The 21,930-nt window shown below is 38.7% G+C and overlaps 1 protein-coding gene across 2 annotated transcripts in view; it reads right to left on the reverse strand.

The window, feature by feature from the left end:
- lamb2l (laminin, beta 2-like) overlaps positions 1 to 21,930 on the reverse strand; it is a 70,293-nt gene that overhangs the window by 32,411 nt on the left and 15,952 nt on the right. The window contains exons 1-12 of one of the 2 annotated variants that reach the window (XM_088332259.1): positions 21,801 to 21,930; positions 15,539 to 15,620; positions 9,240 to 9,409; positions 3,606 to 3,741; positions 3,242 to 3,315; positions 2,802 to 2,990; positions 2,315 to 2,378; positions 1,990 to 2,192; positions 1,408 to 1,528; positions 876 to 1,064; positions 526 to 705; positions 100 to 212 (exon numbers count right to left, since the gene is read on the reverse strand). The exon at positions 21,801 to 21,930 is cut by the window's right edge and continues 32 nt beyond it. In XM_088332259.1, the coding sequence (XP_088188385.1) occupies positions 100 to 212; positions 526 to 705; positions 876 to 1,064; positions 1,408 to 1,528; positions 1,990 to 2,192; positions 2,315 to 2,378; positions 2,802 to 2,990; positions 3,242 to 3,315; positions 3,606 to 3,741; positions 9,240 to 9,409; positions 15,539 to 15,584 (1,485 nt within the window). In that variant the 5' untranslated portion in view covers positions 15,585 to 15,620; positions 21,801 to 21,930. The remainder of the gene's footprint in view (positions 1 to 99; positions 213 to 525; positions 706 to 875; positions 1,065 to 1,407; positions 1,529 to 1,989; positions 2,193 to 2,314; positions 2,379 to 2,801; positions 2,991 to 3,241; positions 3,316 to 3,605; positions 3,742 to 9,239; positions 9,410 to 15,538; positions 15,621 to 21,800) is intronic. The other variant, XM_088332258.1, reaches the window with a different exon arrangement.

Genomic DNA, 21,930 nt, shown 5'->3' on the forward strand with positions numbered 1-21,930 from the left:
AATTCTCAGTCGTTATTACCAAGGAACACTAACAAAGATTCTAGATAATGACCAATATGAATTACTGCTACATGTTGAAGGCAAATTACATGTACTAACCAGACACTGGTTGCAGTAGCGACCGGTCACATATCTTTTACAAGAGCAGTCGCCACTTATCTGATCACAAGGGGTTCCCATCATAATGATTCCACGAGGATCACAGTTGCAAGCTGGTTGCAGTTATTAAAAAGGGAGAAATGAAAACATTGAAACATTTATAAATGCTTCCAACATTTATGTTACTGGTTTATAAAATGGCAGTACAGCATGCATTGTGGAAAAATTGAATCAGGAGTCAAGCAAATGTAATGGATATGGATTTAGACATTATGCTACCAATACAAATGAGGTGCATGCCAAAAGGAGGCTTTAAGCACAAAATTATGTGACACAACAGATTAAAAGTTACAACGACAGTTAATTTACTCATTCAGGAGAGCTTACAGTAAAAACGAGTAAGAAAAATAAAAAATGTATACGTACGCTGACAACCGATGGGGTCATTTTGGCTGAGTCCAAAGTAACCTTCCTTGCAGTCATCACAGCGCAATCCTTTAACGTTGGCTTTGCAGCGACACTGTCCAGAAATCATGCCCATGTCCGGGTCGGTGTGACTGTCGCAGACGCCGCCCTCCATTGAACCCACCGGGTCACAGTCACAAGCTGTCGGTCATTTAAATAACAGAAATTAAAAACTATGATATGATTATGTGCACCCAACATTAGTAAATGTTTTCAATTTGGTAAGGTACCAAATCCAATATTTTTCACAGTGATGAGCAATGCATTTTCTTGTTCTTGCCCTTGCAGAATAAATTACATGCAGGACTCACCAACACAAACATGTGGGTCTCTAACGTCCCTATTTGGGTCTTGATAGTAGAATGGTTTGCACATCTCACAGTTGCGTCCCATTGTGTTGTGCAGGCAGTCATCACACACTCCTCCACTGATGTTACCAGTGGCCAGATACACCGCCATGTCAAAGTGACACTGGTTTGAGTGGCCATTGCAGTTACACTCTACAAAATAAAACAAAAGTATGTTGTTATCTATGTCCACAAAATATTGCTCCCGATCTCTTTTGACCAAACTAATTTGTAAATGATTAACTCAACTAATGTCTCTAATATGCTTTATTTTCTTTATAATTTTAGTAAGGCCACAATGAAATAGTACCATCGATGACCAAGATAACAAAAAAATGATCATATTATAAATACGTTTTCCTTAAACATTAAATAATGTGTAAAAAAACAGTTAATAAAGGTTTTATGGGAACAGGTTAAATAAGTCATTATTTAGTATAAATTTGCAAACATCGCATTTTTGTGTTGATCATCTTGAAACAACTTGTGATCCTACCTCTACAGTTGTGGGGGTTTTCCGCCTCAGCCGGTCTCCATGGCAGGTCATGGTGGAAATCTCGACAACGCTCACAGTTCAGTCCCTCTGTGTTGTGTTTGCACACACATCGACCATGAATCTGGCAAGAGTCAAGAGCATTTAATTGTCAGTAAAACAATCGTAACAAGCCAAACAGTTTTGACCATAATCCTAAAAACACTTCCAGGAAAAAATAATGTGAATAACACTTTTTTCCCGAATAGAGCAGGTGGCTCATTGCATCAAACTGTAACATAAAAAGTTAGAAAATATTACATTGACTCACAACTTTATTAATTTTTAGGGTAAGTTACCTGCATAACTAAAAGCAACTTGTGTTATACAAATGTTGTTCCAAAAAGCAATTGTGTTTCTCAGTAACATGAACCTTGTCTATCAGCAGTGTGTGCAGAAAAGGGAAAATATTATTTTTGGGTGATCAAACAAGGGACACACACAACATTCCCTATCTATTAAAACGTATAATGAACTCAACAATAATAGCACACATTGCTACAAAATCATTTAGCAGAAGCAACAAAAGAAGGGTTGCAATCTTACCATGCCGTTCTCTCGGGTATCAACTCCTGGCACGGGGGCACACTCCGAGGCGTGTCCATAACAGAAGCAGCTTCCTCTGACTACCAGTTCGTAGATGGCATAGTAATATTTTTGCAGGACATCGGACCGTCTGTCAAGAAGGTCGTCTCCAAGAGTGTTCAACTTTGTGAAGTTAATGCGCAGGTTCGTGATTCGAAGGAGCTCTAGTAAAGGTAGGATTTAAAATAGGTTTCGGTAAAAGCAATTCTCCTAATTAGGATGATGAAAGGACGGAAGTGGCTGAAAATGTAGCTTTAGAATATTTTAGTAATGCTTTTTGGGCTACCTTGAATGTCCAGACCGTAGGGGTCTTTCACATGAATGGCAGGATCCAAAACTTTATAGATGACCTGAAACGGATAGAAAGTGAAGACAAGAGTGAATGCTATACATCAGAGGTGTAAGAGAAGCTGAAGTTGAATTAGAATTATAGAAATGCTTTAATTAAAATGGCCTGTTGTTAAAACGTATATAGACATTAAACAGATTCAAAGATTAATTTAACTAAAATCAAGGTGACACTATCGACAGAAATTGTTGCCTTGAAGAACACATTGATGGCACAGTGCTAATAAAAAATCATATTGGTTTGGTCAAAAATAATCCCACTTCCCAAACTTCTCTGGAGTATATTTAGTCTTCCAACAGACTCACATACAACCCATATTGAAGGCTCCGTTCTTAAATTGTAAATTGCTCTTTAGATTTCTTCACAATGAGATAATGAAGTCTAAAATTTGCTAAAATAACATTGTTTGGACAATAAATTTTACCTCCCCATTGGTGGAGGGCTCAATGTCGGAATAGCGTTCTTCACAGATCACATCGTTGATGTGGTGCAGGCCATTAGAGGGGATTCCATGAAAAGTCTTGGTGCAGTTTGAGGCAAAGTAGCGGTAGGGACGCCAGGAACGTCCAAAGTCAGAAGAACGCTCAATGATCATAGCTGCAGGACGAAAGGTCTAAGGGGGGAAACAGGAAACATGTTGCCTTTGATTACTTCTGATTGTTTATGGTGCAACCTAGAAACCAAACAAATTCTGTCTTGGTAATGTCACTATCATAACAGCAGCAAAATAATTAATCATTATACATCATATTTTGTCATTAAATACTTTGATATAATATAAGTTATAAACAAACAAAAATGAAAAAAAATACTACAATTGTTGCTTTAATTAAAACAAAGGGAATTGTTCCAGCTTTACAGTACCTTAAACTTCATAATAAGATGTGTGAAGTGGAATTCTGCCTCCAGGTTTAGTCGGATGCTGACATTTTCTTCCCCTGTGAAAAACACAATTGTCAGTACAACATTCACTGTGATTGGCTGGCAACCAGTTCAGGGTGTCCCCTGCCCACTGCCCGATGATTTCTGGGATGGGCTCCAGCACCCTGGCGACCCTGAGGATAAGCGGTGCAGCTAATGAGATGAGATGAGACATTCAATGTGGGTGACATTTTGAAATATTCAAGAATGTGTTTAAACAAAAATAATGTTGTTAGAACACCTTAAAGAGGCATTGCTATAGAAACACCATCACTGACAAATTGCGAAACTGAGACTACCAACACACCGTTAGCAGACTGCCACCACGTGTTGTCGCTGTCGCTGTCCATGAGGTAGATGACGTTTTCAATACGGTGGCTGTTTCTGTGTCGGTCCGGGTCATATGGATGCTGGGAATTACACTCAAAACACTTGTCGGATTCCTGTTGAGGTGGGAGAAACATTCTCCGTCAATTGTATGGTATCAACCCCAGACTGAGAAAAAGGAAAAAAATCAAGTTGTTGAGGCCATGAGAAAGACAAAACTACATGGGGCCTTGATGAGAGTGTGTGTGAAAACGGTTTCTAAAAAAACATAAGTGCCAGACACAAGGGCACAGGTGAATGAAGTTGGCATGGTAGTGGAAAGCATTTTCATCAGTATGAAACAAAGAACGGACCTATCTAGAGCAAAGAGCATGGTGAGGTAGGCAATAAAGGGGTGAGTTTGGACAGGGGAGGCCATGAAGAGGGCAGCTGAGTAGATGAGGTTGGCACAGAGAAGCATTGGAACCCAGCCTATAATTTCTAATTAGGTTGTTGTCAGGAGTGATTAAGCAGATAAGATGACTCGTAAGGAAGCTAAAGTTTTATGGCAGTTCATTGCATGCACAACGAATGTGGCTTGTGTCCCAACAGTCCTTGATTGGAGCGACATGGTTCAAAGAGCATCACAAAAATTGGTGTTATAGCAACTTAAAAATACAACAAATAATAAAACACATAGGCAGCCTGGCGGCGCAGTGGTTAGCGCATGTGCGGCACAGTTCTAAGGTCTTGGGAACCTCCTGTGTGGGTTCAAATCCAGCTACCGGACTTACTGTCCGGAGTTTGTATGTTCTCCCCATTCTCGCGTGGGTTTCCTCCGGGCACTCCGGTTTCCCCCCACATTCGAAAGACATGCATTTCAGGTGGATTGGCCGGTCCAAATTGTCCCTAGGTGTGAATGAGCGAGCGAGTTGTCTGTCCCTGTTTTCCCTGCGATTGGCTGGCAACCAGTTCAGGGTGTCCCCTGCCCACTGCCCCCGCGACACTGCTGAGGATGAGCGGTGCAGCTAATGAGATGAGATAAAAGACATAAAAGCTGATGTCGTTGAATCAGAATCTTGTGAATGAGGAAACTAAAGTCATTGTGAATTTTCCCAATTGTATTGTGAGGCCAGAATGCTAGAGTTATCATATAAGCCAAAAATGTATATTAGTGTTATTATACAGGCTATATGTACATAAATAATTAGATGATTCATTCAAGTGTAACTTCTCACATGACGTTTCTCCTGCTTTCTGTTTCCAGTAACAATTATTGCTGTCTAATCTTTTCTTTCAAAAATGAAATGCATAAACAATAAATAAATGAAGCAAATAAATAAATTACACTTCAGGCTGCTACAAATATACCATTTTGGGGGAGTTCAAATGCATTCAGACATCCATTTTCTTTTTAGCAAGAGCTGGAATTGCAAATTCATCTGACTTGAATGTGCTTTGTGGTCATGAATTCTTAACAAGATTGACTGTAAGAAAGCAAACAGGAAAGCTGTGCCCCCCATTGTACAAGGCAGGAGGAGATGGAAAGACGGGGTGCAAATGAAGATCATAGAGATAGTGGTGTTATGGGAGGGTGAAGGTCGCCAAGATATAGAGGTGTATGGTTATTTGAGGTTTTAAATGTGTAGAAGATAATTTTATAATGAATACAGAAACAGACAGGGTGCCAATGGAGTTGTTGTAAAACTGTAGTGATGTGGTGCATGGAAGGAGTTCTCATGTTTCAGGAGTCAAGACCTTTATTAATTAATTTTCTTTATTCTAGATTATTTATGAAATGTTATTCTAACATGACTGAAGTGAGGTAAGCCCTGGAATGGCATTTATGCCCACATTACGTCATGCAGTTTTCATAGAAACTCTGATCTTCAGTAGGGTCACAGGAATTTCCCTAGTCTTTACCTGTTTTCTAAAGTGGAAGGAAGCCAGAGTGCCCTGTTAAAAATGCTTTCACAAGTGAAAAACACGCGAGACAGACTCAAAATTTGAATGATCAAACTGTGAGGCAGAAATTTTTACCATTAAACCACTGTGCTTCCCTTAGCATGATCTAACTTGAAATGTGAACAGTAATCAGACTCACATTCAATGAACTACGTATCAATTAGTATTGTAGTCACTGAGCCAGATATTTAGGTGTCATTTGGATCGGTATTCAAGTACTGATTAAGGATACGGATGAAATAATGAATTTATGTCTTTGGTATATAAATTCAAATTGCAAAAAAATAGTTTTAAATGATAAAATGTTTAAGGACTGTGATTTGTGATTTGCAGCATGTGTTCATTTTTGAGAATAAGTTGAGGCAACTAGGGCTGCATGATTAACCAAAATCTAAAGGATATTGCGATGTGATGTAGTGTGATTGTGTAATAGCAAGACACTGTGGTTTGAGCCTTGTGCGAGCAGACAGCAATCCTAACAAAGCTCCCAAGAAGAGGGTGCGTGGCTCAATATGTTTAATCCTTGCGTGTCTTTATTTCAAGGACCATTGTTATACTTGTTTATACAGCTTAAATGGAAATGTGAATAGAAACAACATTTCATATTTCTACTGTTGAGACCAATCTAGGAAAAGAACATTTAAAATTAAATTAAATATAATTCCAGGGCATTTTTCTGGGTTTTTAACAACACAGTGGCATGTCATTTTGACCCGAGGACAACAGGAGGGCTAAATACTCAAAAAAAAAAAAAAAAAATTGCATTTTTCTTTTAAAATACAAAATCACATCGAAATTGCAATAGTGGTATAAAAAAAAAAATCTCAGTTCTTTTCCCCCCAAAAATCGTGCAGCCCCTCAGGCTACCTGTTCTTGTTGTTATTTTGGGTCCTCATCTTGTTCCTTTTCCTTGGGGCCCGCTTAAAAGTCATCAACACAATTGAATTAACAGCAGCCCCAGAAATCTTTCACTTTGTTCCAAGAATGTGACCTTATCGGGAAAGGAAAACATTCCTGACAACAAACTGTCAAGCACAAATGACAAATTGACTCCTGGACATTTTTTTAAACTGACACCTGAGGTAGTTGCTAACAAAGGTCCACACCTGGAATTACGGTGCTACCATATCCTGACCCCAGAGCCATGAAGGGCCTCTGGAATCGGGGTATCATGTCAATCTTGTCCACCTTAAGAGACGTCAGAGTGCAAGTGGGTACTCGCAGTGCAACAAATGTTTGGGTACAGTGTGCCGACGAAGAAGAATTTCAAATACATTTTAGGGGGGAAAACTCATTTTTTAAAGGCAGAAGGAAGCTGGGCTAATCTTTATAAGCAAAGCCTAGTGCACAATTTAGCTGTTATTATGTCATACAGAGTGCAAGAATGTTTAATGGGTAAATTTGCTTTTCATTCCGTTCTTTATTTTGAAATGAGTTTTTCTATTACATTTAAAAAAAAAGACAGACTCTGTCCGTTCGTTTGTAATGCGAGTGCAAACACATGCATTTCTTAGACACATTCTTTTCCATATTTCGGTGGGTTTGGGTTGAGTTTTGGACTGTTATCTGAACCTCTTTTTACTTTCATCATTTCTATGCCATACTAACAAAAAAGAAATGCAGGGACAGGCATGACGTCACTCTCAAAGACTCTTCCTCACCCCTTATTCCCAGTACATAACGTGTTTGAACAGAACTGGTTGTTGACCGATCACATTGTTTTTAACACAGAAGTTACAAGATAATTTGAACCTGAAAAACTGTGGTTGTAAGAGACATTATCTATCTATTTACCCTGGTCATATCCCTCAAGATGGGTGACCGACAGCAAGACAAACACATACACAATAACAAAGAAAAGAAAAAAAGAAAAAGTAGCAAACAACACAAAAGATTTGACCATGTTAAACCCAAATGCCCAAACAAGTAAGAGATACTAAAACAGCAAAATGTACCTGTCTTGAATGTATTGCTAATGCTCATAATGTGATGAAGGGGAAATGATGCACTCAAATGCAAGAGATGGCAACAAAAGACAGTTTAAGAGCAAATGGTTTCCCAAAAGGTGAACAAAAAACCTTTATGTGTCCTGTTTGCAAGTATGTCTAACACAAACTGACAGGTTGTGAAGGTGCAGACCCTTCAAAACCAAACCAAACCAAAATTCAAATCATTTTCAATGGAGATGCCCTAATGGAGATGACAAATTAAGAGGGATTACGCAATGGAGGGCGAACCAACATTAAAATTTGACCATGTATTCCACACAATAAAGCACACCAGATTATGAGGAGCACCCCCAAGAAATAGTCTTTTGTGATATTTTTTAAATATAAAAGGCACAACAGACTATAAGGTGTATGAAGTTAATATTACATTAAAGGCTAGGGTTACATAATCAATAAAAAGTGCCATATTTGCGCTTTGATTGATCAGAATATATCACTGATGACAGTTGCATAACATTATATGCATGGGGAATCAAACCCAGGTTGTGGCGTGAAGTCCACCAGATACTATCCGCTAAACCACGTCAGGTCCAGACGAGAGATGAAAAGGCATTAGGTCTTATCATCACACTATATTTAGTCATAGTACAAAATCGCTGATGTTATTGTTAGACTGGGCCACAAGAATATACACTGTAGTCAGACATTAAATCGGTAAATGGTACAGCCATTTCAGAAAGTAATTACAATGCGCACAAGATTGTGAACTGGATGACGGTAACAGCATTGTGGGAAGTAATTCAGCTGTTTTGAACTGCGTGAAGAGAACGGCAATGTGGGAACTCATTTGGTTGTCTTGAAATATATAAACTTATGCATGGCCACATGTATTTAAAACGTTTGTCACTGACTTAGTTTGAGCTTATAAAAAGTTATACAACATTCTCTCTACTCTAAAATATGTGGTTCAATGAGGAAAAATAGTGTGATAATGAAATAAGACCTGATACCTTTTCACATGTGATCTGTGTCCTTTGTGGTCTAGTGAAGTGTTTTTCAACCTTTTTTGAGCCAGGGCATGTTTTTTACATTGGAAAAAATTTGCGGCACACCACTAACCTAAAATGTTATAAAATGACACTGAAAAGTATGTTTAATTACAATACAATTAATAATACCCCCAGCTTTTGCAGCACAGACAACTAATATTAATATAATATTTGCAGAAAATGATTCATAAATGTTTATAAAATTTTAAATTTCAAAAAGTGACATTGGATAATTTCTCACGGCACACCTGTTGATCTCTCACGGCACACTAGTGTGTCACGGCACAGTGGTTGAAAATCACTGGTCTAGTGGATAGAATTGACGCGCTGTTCCAGCCAATCATGTCGCGATCAGGGTTTGATTCCTGCTGAATTCATGTTTCATGTCGTGTTATACAATTCTAAACAACCGTCCATGTCCCTACTGGCCTGGAGGTTAGGATTGTGTGCTCTTACAATTTATACCTGTTCGATCCCGGTTATGCAATAGTGGTCAAAGACAAAATGTATTGACTGATCAAAAACTGCACAAATTCGGTAATGCAATTCCAATTTTACCGGCAAATTCAAATTTCTGTGAAATTTTTGGGCTGAGACTTATATTTCGGAAAATATGGTAATAGAAATATGTAAAAGTTAGGTGTGAAATACTGAAATATTTTGACGAGAGACCTGGAGATGGCTGACAATGCAGTAGTGCTCTGGACCGTTCAACCCACAAGTGGAGGTGGCACTTAAGTTCACAGCCCGTCCAATCAAAAGGTTTCCCGTGGCAGGGTAGCAGCTCCCATCCGTGCAGCCGTGCGGGCTTGATGGCAGGTCTTGTCCAGACACATTTGAGACTGGAGATCAAAAGATAAAGATTAAAGTAGAATATAAAGCAAGGCTTGCACATTTCTATTGTGTCAATACAAAGACGGCATTCATTTATTGTTAAAATGATGTGTTAGTGGGCCACTTTTAGTCTTTTGCAGCTAACCATTTACCTGACAGTACACAAGGTGTTTCAGAAATTGAGATATCCTTTGACATGTAAATATCAAAGAAAGTACGTGGTTCTGGCTAATTAAATTAAAAAGTGATATTTTAAATCTTACAAGATTTAATCTTTTAAACCTGAATGATAAATTCATAAGCATGTAAATTATGAGAACAATTTCACAAATGTTCAATATTTGCACTGCCTGAGTGAAACACAGCATAAGTCGGGTCAGTAATCGAGCTACTTCCAAACACGCTAAAGCAGGGCGTGCCAACCCGTTCCTCAAAAGCCACATGTCCTGCATGTTTAGAAGGTTTCTCCAACTCAGGTGATGCAAATTTTTTGCTTGTTAGAGGCTGTGTGGGAGCTTGATAATGATCCAGATGATTTCAATCAAAACATGCAGGACCTGGTTAGCCAGCCCTGCGCTAAAGCATATCTTAGGTAACAGTCTCCAGCAGACTAGTCTACTACTATACTAGTCTTTTTCTTTACATACAAATTATTTGCTTGTAAGTTAGTCAAGGGAATATTTATTCATTATAATAATTAATTATAAATATTCAAAGGATTTGAATTTTTTTTAAAGAGGTAAGTTTACATATTTGTACCTGTTATGATATGGGAGGGACTATCAGATTATTATTTTTCAGTCCCAGAAAAGTAAAACTTGTAATTTCATTGTGGCTTCTTAAAGCCCCGGGGATATTTCGCCCCACTTACGTGGGGATAGCTTTTGCAGCTGAATGCCTTCAACCACACACCTGAAGCTGTTTCAGCTGCTCTTTTTTCAGTTCCACTTCCAAGTTATCATATCATGAATTTTTGGCTCATGTGATCATTCAAAATAGTGACAACCACAAAGTCAGTTAATGATTAAAAACATAAGCACATATTTACTAATGCACTGAAAAGAAACTCAAATTAGGGCTGCGTAACGTAAAATGTGAGCCCAATAATTCTGGACACCAGTGCCAGGACAACTATACTGCGGGGTAAAATGGATGCTAGAAACAAGATGTGAGAAGTCATCTTTTTGAGTTGTTGTTATTGGTGGTTTCCTCATCAATGGACCAAAGAGCATTTTTTCCTGAAAGATTAAACGAAACTCCATTGAACTGGCAATGACTCTGATGATATAAAAAGAGAATTGTTGCGTTGTTGATAAATAACTTCAAAGGATGTTCAATTTGGACGTATGTAGGTTTTAGATCAGGGGATGGTGTCATAATTGTCTGTGGTTTGCAATAAGCTGTGGTCTGTGCAGTCCTTTGAGACTATTTGTGATTAGGGGCTATACAAATAAACATGACTTGATTTGACTTGACCCTATATATACCGGTAAATATCAAACAACAGGAACAGTCCTACAATGGTAGAGTTGTAAATTTTTTTGTACATTTTTGACATTTTGTTTCTACTGCAAATGATATGTGTGTTCAATGAAGGCTGATTTTGCTCTGGCCAACTTCTTCCTGGTCAATTATCTTACAGTCAGCCACCTCCTATGCAAAACTTGTGAAGAAGCTGCAGAGTAAGCACCTATTGTCATGGTATGTTTTCATCCAAAATATTTAAAATAAATTAATCCATACTTTTTCTGAAATGTTAAATTTCTTCAGTGTCATTGAAACATAAAAGGAATTTACAAGTGGATACGCAGACAGGAGATGAAAATGCATTTTGTTTTGCTGCTAACCACTGACAGGACGCTGCATTTTAATATACTGCTTTATTACTTATAAGTGGAGATTTTCTATAATTCTGGACACAGGTTGACATTCCAAAAAGTTAATTCTTTAATGGACTTGAGTAAGAAACAGCACTTCATCCCTTCATATTTCTGCCCCATATAAGCACGCTCTCTACACCCTCGTCAACGCAAACAAGCAACAAAATCCATCGAGTTAGATGAATACTGTAGAAACAGCAAAAGCAAAGACAACTGAGTGACATTGACAGTGATGCATGAGGGTCTTTTCAGCTCGAAGATCTACAGAAAAGAAACAGCGCCAAAAACATGTTAAGGCTTGCTAGCAAAGATTGGGATAGTTCAGTGTCTAATAAAAATTCATCTCGACAAGAAGAGTGAATAAATGTCATTTTAAAAATGCTTTATGTAAACTTGCTATTGATTACAAAAAATCTAATACATTTATACACTCTCCACTATATGAAATAGGTCAGCAGAAAGCATTATCATGTGATAACATCAAGGGAATAAGTTTGGCTTTTTATATTATTTCATAAAATAAATTTGTAGATTCCTTGAAAGCTAAAACTTGAGCGAGCCTTTAAAGTTAAATCCACCCATGACATTTCTAACCATCTAAACACTGCATATTAATTAATATTGTGTAGATCATCCATCCATCCATTATCTGCACTGCTTATCCTCAGTAGAATTGCGGGGATGCTGGAACCCATCTCAGCTAGACCTAAGATTTATGGCCCGAGCCCGAGCCCGAACCCGAACCCGAGGCAATTTCGGGCCGGGTCGGGCCTGAAATGTCAGTCATACGGTCGGGTCGGGTTCGGTCCTGCTTTTTTTTTTTTTTTTTTTTTTTTTAAATTAATTAATAATTATAAATATATGTTCATTAAAAATATATACTTAAACTATGTATGGATACTAGACCAAGGAATATAGTAAATCAAATAAATATTATTTGTGTACAATTAGTTGTGATTGCGGAAATCATAGCGTACAGTGACGTTGGTGACTTTTCCATCCGCATTAACAAACGCATTTTGTAAAATACGATCGCGCTTTATTGTTTAAATAAACGCGTTATATAGACTAGAATCTTTCAATTATTATAATTAGCTCGCTTTATTTTGTTTTAAAGCGTATTATATAGAATACGATCGCTTTTGTCGGAAGCGTACATTGACGTTGGTGACATTTTCATCCGCGTTAAAAAACGCAATTTGTAGAATACGATCGCGCTTTATTGTTTAAATAAACGCGTTATATAGACTAGGATCTCCCAATTGTTATAATTAGCTCGCTTTATTGTTTTAATAAGCGTTTTATATAGAATACGATCGCTTTTGTCGGAAGCGTACATTGACGTTGGTGACATTTTCATCCGCGTTAAAAAACGCAATTTGCAGAATAAAATCACGCTTTATTGTTTAAATAAACGCGTTATATAGACTAGGATCTCCCAATTATTATAATTAGCTCGCTTTATTGTTTTAATAAGCGTTTTATATAGAATACGATCAGGGGGGGGGGGGGGGGGGGAATTTGCATAGGAGTCGGAAAAGGGCACAACACGTCAACACCCCCTGAATGAAAGTGCTGCGCTAAAATCTTAAGGACGTACTACTACTGCTGCTGTGGATTATGGCCCAATGATCAAGTCGTCAAAATGACGGACGCCCTTAAATGTTTTCGCTACCTCAAAAAAAAAAAACGTCAATGACAGATTGTCGCTTAATGTAACATCTGCAGTGCAGACACAGAAATATAAAAGATGTAAATGTTTATACAGTTTTATTTAACTTAGGCCTAGATGTTGTAACAAAAGGCAGAGTTTAATTTGTTATCATAAATCACCCCTCCTTATAAATAAAATATGTAATTTCGGGCCCCCTCGGGCCGGGCCAGCAAATCCAGTTAATTAGTCGGGCTCGGTCCGGGTCGGGTTTAATACCCCTCGGGCCTGCGTCGGGCTCGGGTGCTTTTTTTTGGCCCGATCTTACCTCTAATCTCAGCTACCTTCTGGCAGTGGGCAGGGGACACCCTGAAATGGTTGCCAGCCAGTCGCAGGGCACACAGAGACAGAAAACTCACTCGCTCATTCTTAGCGAAAATTTGGACCAACCAATTCACCTGACATGTATGTTTTTGGAATGTGGGAGAAAACTGGGATGCCTGGAGTAAGCCCACGCAAGCAAGGAAAGAACAAGCAAACACCACACAGGAAGGTTTGATCCCATGACCTCAGAACCGCCCTAACCACTTAGCCGCCATGCCGCTTGTGTAGAACAGTGTTTCTCAGTTGGTTCGGGACCCAAAAGTGCATTGTGGATCTGGTTGCAATGGGAAGTGGTTCTTTGCCTTTCCAAAAATATGGCAGGAAAATAAATAACTGAGGGTAATTTAAACTCCTTAACAGTAGATGGCGATAATGACTTCAATTTCATAAAGCAAAACATTATGAGCTGCCGATTTGGATTGTAACAAAAAGGTAACAAATATGTGAAAAAAATGGTCAAGAAAAGGCAGCTGCAGGTATTTAGGTGGCTAAAAAAAACTAAAATGTGTGAGCAAGTATCTTTGCTTCACAAAAACGACGGTAGTTGCTCGCACATCTTTTTACTTATTCTGCCAAATACTGTTTAAACCACCTTGGTCATTTAACAAGTTGTAGCCACAGCCCTCCTTTTACATTTTCTACCGGATTAACGCCTGCAGCAAGGAAGCCACCCCATGACCTTAATGCGCTTCTTCTTGATCCATTCTTTTGTTGCATTGCCCACACGCTTTGGATCAGTGTCATTCTGAAAGATCCATTGACAGTCCTTCTTCACTGCTATGAATGGCTGCTTCTATCACCACCTTGTTTGCTTTCCCATGACAATAGACTATCTTGTATAGCCCTGAACATCCGACAAATTCTGCCTGAGAAGAACATCAATGAGTTGGGACAACCTACTTACTCAACTGAACTAGCTACTCTTGTTTGCTCTGTCGTACAAGGGAACCTCCTAGTGCCTTGAAAGAACCCTTCCAAGATTACATTAAGGTGTGGCAGATCAAGTGGGAAAAGACCAAAGGTCTTAGTGTGAAGAGGAATATTTTAGGTTCATTTTGTCATTATGGCAACTTATTGGAAACTACGAACAAGAAACTTGTGACTCTCAAAGAACTCAAGAGAAGGACCAGGGCGTGTCTTTCAGGACAAGGATATCATTGACAGCTGGTTTACAAGTGTGTTATTAGAGTGTAGGATGAGGCAATGAAACACAAACACACACAGACAGACACATTTACACAAAAAAGAGTGACAGGTAAATGCACCCCTCGGCATCCAATTTCCATCCGGAATACAACACTATGGCAGGAATGTGGAGACAGGATGGAAAATGTTATTCATTAACAGAAACATTCCAGGTGTCAGTGTGGTTGTGAATGAATACCAATACCCCTTTAAGGGCCTGTTTGCAACACTTTCTTTGCAGCTGAGCCAAACAGGTAACCTTGCCGGAATGTTAAAAAAACGCTCTACATCATTGTAAAACTAGTTCAATAATGTATAACATTCCGCTGCACAAGTAAATAATAAATTCTTCATTTATTTGTATTTGTAAGGTGATCAAATGATTCTTTATATACAATATACATGTCACATCTAGTTAGCACCTCTTGGCAAGGAATACATTCATAAAAATAAATATTCACCTATTTCCGGGGAGGTCAACATGACTGATTTGTGACCCCTCATCAGATCACAATGCAAAACAAATATTAAAATCATCAAAGGTTAATTAAAAGGCATTCAAAACACTTTTTTGACTGTATAGATCCATATTGTGTTCAACAAAGAATTAACATGAAATAATCTCTACAATCTCTAAAGTTTATTTATGTTGTGTTAATTAACACCAAAGAATTGTCTGCCAAGCATTCCGTAATGCCGGAATCTTCGATATGACACATAGATGAGTCAACAATGGCTTCTCTTGCCAAACCTGCATCATAAATTTAATGGTATCTACAAAGTAAATATGGGACATATCTACACTTTGCTAGTCTGTCGTTAATTTTAATCTGCAAAACAGCATTTATTCAAAATACATTGAGAGGTTATCTGAGATTAAATGTTTTTCAAAGGAGGCTGAACAGCTAACTAAAATATCTAAACCTATACAAAAAATATTTTATGAACCCATTTTAAAGCATGTGCTGTTATAGTCTGTATCTTTGTATTTGTTATTTAAAAAAATATATATGAATAAATAAAAGAATTCTACTCACCGAGCAAAAGAAGTAACAGACAAAAAGCCATTTTAGTCGTCAGCATCGATGGACATACAATGGGTAACTCAGCAATCCGGATCTGACAACATACACACGGAAGAAGAAATATTTTACGATGTGGTAACAAGATCAAGAGGCCTACCTCCAAGGAACTGAAATGTATTTGCAAGGATGGCAGAACCCTGAGTTTCCCTGCTGCCATGACTTTTCTATTAACTTACCTTAACACCAAATAGTAAACTATCACACATAATCAACTTTTTTTAATTTCTGAAGCCGATTCACCTCTATTACCTCGACAAAAATGTTAAAGAAAATGAAAATATCCATTGCACCGCTCAGATTATGCAGCGAAAGGTTCCTTATAAATGTGTTAAAGGAACAGGGGCAGGACCTAAAATACAGGAAATTTAGATTGGATTTCGTCTTAGACTATTAAGGTCTTAGGTCAAGTTTGTCACAGGACCGGACCAGATCGGAGGCAGGAGGCAGGAAGGATGAACTCAATCGCGTAACGATCAGTTACTTTTATTTAGCAGAATAAATGTTGTCCAACACTCAGGGACAAAACAAAACAAAAACAGGCTTACAGGCAAACAGGAACTCAGACTAGGAATACTCACAAAACAGGCTTTTACTCAGAACGGGCAAACACAGGTTTCCTCAAGTCAGACAGAACAGATTAATGCAGAACAGAAAACGCAATGAACCAGTAACCGGCAATATCCAAACCCCCCTTAAGAAGCACACACGCAAATTAGACGATCTGCTACAGCCGGTGCCTAGGGGGCGGGGCCAGCCGGTCGCCACGGCGACCATGCTGGACATGACAGAGCCCCCCCTTTAAGGGACAGCTCCTGAGGTCCAAAAAAGAAAAATAAATACCTCGCACCCCGGAATGGGTTGAGGCTCCCGATAAGGGCAACCCCGCTCCTTCCTCCGAACACGCAGGAACGGGGCGAGGCAGGTGCCGTCGGCGTCGGACGGGTCGGACTTGGCGCTCGGCAGGGGGGGTCGGACAGGCGATCGGCAGCGGAGTCAGACAGGCGATCATCAGGGGAATCAGACGGGCGATCATCAGGGGAATCAGACGGGCGATCATCAGAGAAGTCCGACGGGCGATCATCAGGGAAGTCCGACGGGCGATCAGCAGGGGAGTCCGACAGGCGATCAGCAGGGGAGTCCGGCGGGCGATCATCAGGGGAGTCCGGCGGGCGATCATCAGGGGAGTCCGGCGGGCGATCATCAGGGGAGTCAGACAGGCGATCATCAGGGGGAATCAGACAGGCGATCATCAGGAGGAATCAGACAGGTGATCATCAGGAGAGTCAGACAGGCAGGCAGGAGAGTCGAACAGGCAGGCAGGAAAGTCGGACAGGCAGGCAGGAGAGTCGGACAGGCAAGCAGGAGAGTCGAACAGGCAGGCAGAAGAGTCGGACAGGTCGGCGTCAAATCTTCCCGGGGACCCCATCCGAGGCACAGCAATGGCCACGACGGGCGGGGCCATGGTTCGAATAGGCAGGGAAGGTGACCTCACTGGGCACTTGCCAAACGGCGTCCTCCAGCTCTCCCCAAATTGTGTTGGGATCGTTCGCTAAGTTCACATCTTGGCTGGTTCATTCTGTCACGGGACCGGACCAGATCGGAGGTAGGAGGCAGAAAGGGTGAACTCATTCGCGTTAACGATCAGTTACTTTTATTAAGGAAATAAAAGTCGTCCAACACTCAGGGACCAAAACAGGCTTACAGGCAAACAGGAACTCAGACTAGGAATACTCACAAAACAGGCTTTTACTCAGAACGGGCAAGTACAGGTTTCCTCAAGTCAAACAGAACAGAATAATGCAAAGAAATGCAATAAACCCCCAACCGGGTATACCCAAAATCCCCCTTAAGAAGCACACACGCAAATTAGACGATCTGCTACAGCCGATGCCCAGGGGGCGGGGCCAGCCGGTCGCCACGGCGACCATGCTGGACATGACAAAGTTCTTATAGGATGAGCTACTGTACGACTAACCCCAGCACAAGAAAAATGATATTTTCCTCTTTTGTGTAGTCCTGTTATTGTATTAAAATGTACTTCATATTTATGAAATCAGACTATTTACTAAATTGCACTTCAATTATAATTCCCAAGTTTCATCATGGCCTGGGGAAATCACCTTAGCTACATTACCGCCTTTAGTCTGATATTGTTCAAGGTCTTGAGGGTTGAAGATTAGATTGTTGATGAATTACGAGAGTGCTTTCACTTTGGCCATCTGGTTCAAGATATCTTTGTGAGAGTGCCTGTATTCTATCTTTCTTTTTAAAATGTACATGAATGTTGGGCAAGCTCTCTGCAATTCTCAAATCATTCCAGTTTTTCTTCTTAACAATTCTCTCAAATAGAACAAAAAATACGCAATCTGTGAAGTCAGCTGTCCAAAGTGTGCTCTTATATTTCAATCACACAAGTATTAAACAAATCATTTTTGTCTAATCAATCCATATGAAGTCTAAAATATCGGGGTATTTTGCATTATTATTTGTAAAACTAACATAATGTTTAATTTTAGCTCATTCAATGACAGACGTTTCTCTGAAATGGTAAGATCCAGGTCCAGACAATTTGGCCATTTTGACAAATTTTTGAACGCCTACAGAAATTTGAGTTCTGTAGCTATATAGCAGGGGTCGGGAACCTTTTTGACTCAAAGAGCCATAAATGCAAAACATTTTATTTCCTTTTGGGAAAGAGCCACAACATATATTTTGATACAAAATTCAACAAAACCGCTAAACCCGCTCTCCAGACAAAATCTTTTTCTTCAGCACGTTTTATTTCCCCGTGTGACATTTGGTGATTAGATCAAATTTATGAAATAAGAATAATGCCAAATATACAAATATAACACTTTAAAATGAGTTTCTCTCCAGTAATTACTTAAGATGATTGAGGCTCCTTTTGACCTTTATTTTTTCCATAAATAATTGTTTCGAAATAAGGTGCAAAAAGTTATTTTGTAAAAATGTCAAGAAGTTCTGCAAACAATACTCCCAATTGTATTTACTTTCGGCGCAGATGGCGCAGGGTGTGAGATATGAGGGAGTCCTTGCACTTTTTGCATAGATCAACCCATCCCTACAGCTCACCCCAAAAATTGCTCTGGGTGCTCTTCTGGTGTTTTGGCGTATTTTGGTATGTTGATTTTCAGCAATAGGTGTCTCAACAGTGAACATGGATTCTTTTATTAGCACCCATACAAAGGATTCCTTGGCGATGTACAGCCAAAATGAGGTTTTTTTGTGTTTGATATCTTGACTGTTAACTGAAGTGATGTGCCCTATATATAGTGGAAAGTACCCATACTAACTTCTGTGTCGGTTTGGCTTTGCTCATTCAAATTTGGAACGACATGGAGAAAATTTGCATGGCTCTATTTTGTCTCCGAGCCATATGTACTTATGAAAAGAGCCATCTATAGGTCGCGAGCCATAGGTCCCCGACCACTGCTATTAGGCACAGGATATGTCAAAATGAAGCTTCAACCCTAATCTTTCATTAGAAAAAAAGGATGTTAACATTGTTTAGTAAACAGTTGATCGTTACTAAGTTTCTTGAAAATACATATTTTTAAGAAAACTTTTGAGAAAAACGGCTTTTTGTAAAAGGATGCATTTCAAGCGGAACTTTGTTTTTTGCATTTGTGATGCCTCCAATATCTAAACAATTCTTTCCATAAACACAAGGACATTTTCTTGGGAAAATAGCTTTTTGATGCAATAACACTGAACTTTTACATGAATGATGCATGACCTTTGCAAGAACTTTTCTGTGCCATGTTTCTGGTGATGTAATCACACAATTTCAATCACGATGGCGATCGCATTCCTGCAGACGTTGACGAAACATAATTTTTCTCTGCCCCGACAATAATAAAAGGAAAAAAGCTTAAAGCGTTTACTGTCTGTGCTTAACCATATCTTCGCTACTTCGACAACACTGCTTCACTATGCCAATACTAACTATAAGGAGCTGTCTACACACTCCAATTGCTGGAAACAGGAAGTAAAACTAAGAACTTGGATCTTCCTCGATGTGTGCACAAAGATTTGATCAAAGCCACTTCTGCCATCTAATGGTGATTTATTCCCAGAGGCCTGATACTTACTGATGACCTGTGCCTACCCCTTTGTAATAGTTTTTTTTTTTTTTAATAAAACAAAAAAAAAATATTTTCAGGTTTTAGCATTCAATGACTTAATCAAAGTAAAGGGCTCTAATACACTCTATATAAGTGTAGTTCATTTTGAGTTGTAAGGAAAGGCCCTCTTGTATGCACAAGCTTTGCAAACACAGGGCCGTCCACACTGAAAAGGACAGAATATGCGCGTGCATGTGAGGAAACACAAAATGACAGGCGAGAACAAGCATGTTTCCCTTCACACACCAACGTAACCTCAGAGACAAATCTTTGTGGTGACAGGAACGCCACACAAAAGAATAAAAAAAGAATAAATCCTAGAACCATTTTGTTGTATATGTCCACTTCTGAATTACTATGTCCACTTTTCTATTTTCTAATAAATAAAACAGTTGAATACACCTCTTTACATTTTTTGATATGACACAACAGAAAATAAATACATGTTGTTTCTTCTAAGTGTACTTTTTCTAATTCAAAGAGTTACCAGTGATATAAGTATATTTATACTCTATGTACTACAGGAAAATGTGCCTAATCCAACACAGTTACTGGTAACTGTTTTGTTCATTTTAAGAGAAGGGGCCATTTTTTTTCTTTCCATTTCAGACTTTCAATATTTTGGTATAGTGAAAATAAAACATCATGTTCCTATCAGTGGGAAAACTCAGGACACAATTTTGTTACCTAAGACTTATAACATTGGTAAAAATGGCGGCGCCCTCTGTTGGCTGCGGCTGCATCGGCTCGCTACAACGGGTCAGGTGTATCGACATTTCGTTCTGTGTACATTGTTACAAAGAATGACAATACAAAGGAAATTATTATTATTATTATTATTATTAATTTAATATAAAAAATAGATTTGGGCCAATCCTCGTACATGTGTGTATTTATTTATTTATTTCTAATTTTATTTTATTTATTGTTTATTGTCATCAAAATAGTGGAATTGCCAAGTTTATGTTTGAAAAAGCATGCAGTCAAAATGGAAAAAGATTTTTTTTAATGTTTTCTACAGTGTTAAGTTTAAAAAATGCTTAAGAATACAGAAAACGGTTTAGAAAATAGTACATTGATAGTTTTCACTGAAAATCGAAAGAATGATTTACTGATTAATACAATATAAAAATTAAATGTCTTTGACCTGTAACAAGACTACAACATTGACAAACACCAGTTTTGGTGGTATCATGATATTAATTCCAAAATGATTGTGATACCTGAAATGCATATGTGACTTTGGTAAGTGTTTTTACAGAAATACACATCAAAACTGATTTCCAATGACTAATGATGCCACAAACAAAACATTGAAATCATTGGAGCAAAACGATGTGTTTATAACTAGGAAGTACCAAGCAAGACAGGGACGTATCAACATATCTCTTTTCCACTTCAGTTCAGATTGGATGATGGATTGTGCTCTCCTGCTGATTCTTGAAAGTATATATGGCCATTATATTTAAAATAATCTCAAAACAAAACACCAACTAAAATTGCATTGTATAGTTTTATACTGGTGTTTTGACCCACCTGTTTTTAGAGGGTCGTTGGCCCTTGTCCTGGCAAAATTATGCCAAAAATAACAAAAAAAAACTCAGGGTCAATTACTCTCATTAACAGATGATGGTGATAATGTCCAGCAAATGCATGTTGACACCCGTCATTTCACAACACAGCAAACGACCGGTAATATGTTCAATAATCTGACCCTTGTGTCGACATTATTATTTTTCTTTTTACTTTATTTGTTTATTTATTTTAATTTTTTCTCTGTATTTAAGCATTTGATAACTGCTAGCAGCAATAATAAAGCTTTTCTCTAAGCATTGATGACTAAATTAAGTGACCCTCGTTGAGGTTACACAAATGCCAACTGTGCTACTTATCTACAAGTACTCTTAAGTTGTTATATTTTAATCAAACATGCAGTGAACATCTAGCCAGAGTTGAGCAACAGGGATGATACTTCACCTCCAAACCTCACTATCAGAACAAGTGCATGAGAAATGTACCAAAATAAATTTTTAAAAGTGGTCAGGACAGCTCGAAGTAATCATACTCACATTTGGTCTCTTCACAATGTAGGAAATCTCATTCGAAGTGTCTTTGGATGCCGGTCTCAGCCATGTGGGTGTTTACGCATGCATGCCCATGTGATGCAGCAGAAAGTGTAAAACAAACTTGATGGTGCTG

This window comes from Urocampus carinirostris, chromosome 3 (assembly GCF_059441175.1).
Source record: "Urocampus carinirostris isolate Australia breed hairy pipefish chromosome 3, RoL_Ucar_1.0, whole genome shotgun sequence".
Taxonomy (NCBI): Eukaryota; Metazoa; Chordata; class Actinopteri; order Syngnathiformes; family Syngnathidae; genus Urocampus; species Urocampus carinirostris.